The sequence below is a fragment of the Carlito syrichta genome, unplaced genomic scaffold (genome assembly GCF_000164805.1).
Source record: "Carlito syrichta isolate Samal-C Ts95f unplaced genomic scaffold, Tarsius_syrichta-2.0.1 Scaffold305252, whole genome shotgun sequence".
NCBI lineage: Eukaryota > Metazoa > Chordata > Mammalia > Primates > Tarsiidae > Carlito > Carlito syrichta.
In genome coordinates this window covers 142,958-144,466 of record NW_007249348.1, presented here as the reverse complement: position 1 = coordinate 144,466, position 1,509 = coordinate 142,958, and the positions used below count along the sequence as shown (strand labels likewise).

The following is a 1,509-nucleotide window of genomic DNA, read 5'->3' as shown; positions in this document are numbered from 1 at the left end:
CCATCCCGGAGTAAAGGCAGAATTCCCCAGACATGTGTTCTCCTCCCCATTCCTCCCTGCCCCAGCTCCCCTATTCCTGTCCCCTGTCTTAGGCAGAAACCACAGAATTCTGAAGTCACAAAGACCTGGGCTCAAATAAGAACTCAACCATTTATTGCTCTTGTGTAAGCCCTTGGGCAAGTCATTCATATTTCTGAGCATCACTCAACTCATTGATAAATCTGGAATAATTATGTTTCCCTGTGGTGGGTGTCGTGAGGATTTACACAAAGTAAAATCATGGATTTGCATAAAGTACCTGGCAAGGACCCAGCACACAGGAGGTGATCAATAAATGCTAGCTCTCCTCCTTTCTCCTATCCTGTTTCTCCTCATACTCCATACTCTGGCCTGCTGGTCTCTCCTCTTGTCCCTTCCCAGTGCCAGGACGCTCTGCCAGCCACTCCTTTCCCCTGCCTGCTGGCTGGCCAGGTGCTCCCTCCCTCCACCCTCCTCCCTCCCCTGGGCCCTGCTCCCTGCCCTCCTGGGCAGCCAGGGCAGCGAGGACGGCACCAAGGGAGCTGCCCCATGGACAGGGCCCCACAGAGACACCACCAAGCCTCGCGGGGTAAGAGGCCCCACGGCCCTGCAGGCAGGTGGAAGGTTCGAAAGGGGACAGATGGGAAGAAACTGGGCAAGGCGTGAGGAGGTGAGGGAGGCCCAAGAGCCCAGAACAGGAGCGAGCATGGGGTTGGCAGGGGGCACAGGAGGGTGAGGCAGAGAGTCTAGAAACTGAAGGAGAAACAGGAGGAGGAGGAATAGAAAAGGGAGAGAAACAGGAAGCCCATCAAGGGGAAAGAAAGGGAGACGTGAAGAAGGAATAGACAGGTTGGGGGGGAGGGAGGTGAGGGAACAGCAGAGTCAGGGAAGCCAGATCTCAGTGGAGGAAGGGTCAGGACGTGGGCGATGCCCAGGCGTGAGCGTGCCCCTGGGAGTTATGTGGACGCTGCTTTCCTGATCTGGGCTGGCCAGGACCCCAGGCAGCAGGGGTTGAGAGGCTGACCATTCCAGGTTCTGCTCACTGGCCGGTGGAGAAACCTGTCCTTTAAGGAGTGACAGATTGGGGGAGGGGAGCAACCACACCCCGTCAGCTGCCCATGACCGCTAGCCTGGCACTTTCCTCCCCGCCAGCCCAGGGGTGTGGGGTTTCACTTCTGCCGAGAATGTGGGGCACCGGGTCTGCGGCAGGGAGGGACAGAAAGTCAGATAGTTCTTGGTCCCACGTACGGTCTAAGGCAGGAACCCCCTCGGCCACATGCTTGGTCAGCTGTGAGCACGGAGGGGAAAAGCTTGAGGGCCAGCGCTGCCGAGCTCCAGGGCCACCTGGTGGAGGAAGAACTCAGCTGCCTGGGCAAGCAAGAGGCGCACCGGCGCCACTGAACTGCTGCGAGGTGCAAGGCTGGAGGCCAGGAGTTGGTGCCACGTCAGGGAGGAAGCTGGGTGGGGTTGGGCAGGATCGTGGGGAGGGGG

At 58.9% G+C, this 1,509-nt stretch overlaps 1 protein-coding gene across 3 annotated transcripts in view; it reads left to right on the top strand.

The window, feature by feature from the left end:
• The first annotated feature begins 472 nt into the window (after positions 1-472).
• RORC (RAR related orphan receptor C) overlaps positions 473-1,509 on the top strand; it is a 32,603-nt gene continuing 31,566 nt past the window's right edge. For 2 of the 3 annotated variants that reach the window (XM_008061441.2, XM_008061442.2), the window contains exon 1: positions 473-607. In XM_008061441.2, coding sequence (XP_008059632.1) covers positions 568-607 — 40 coding nt within the window. In that variant the 5' untranslated portion in view covers positions 473-567. Of the gene's footprint in view, positions 608-1,202; positions 1,431-1,509 lie in introns of those variants that run through there. The other variant, XM_008061440.2, reaches the window with a different exon arrangement.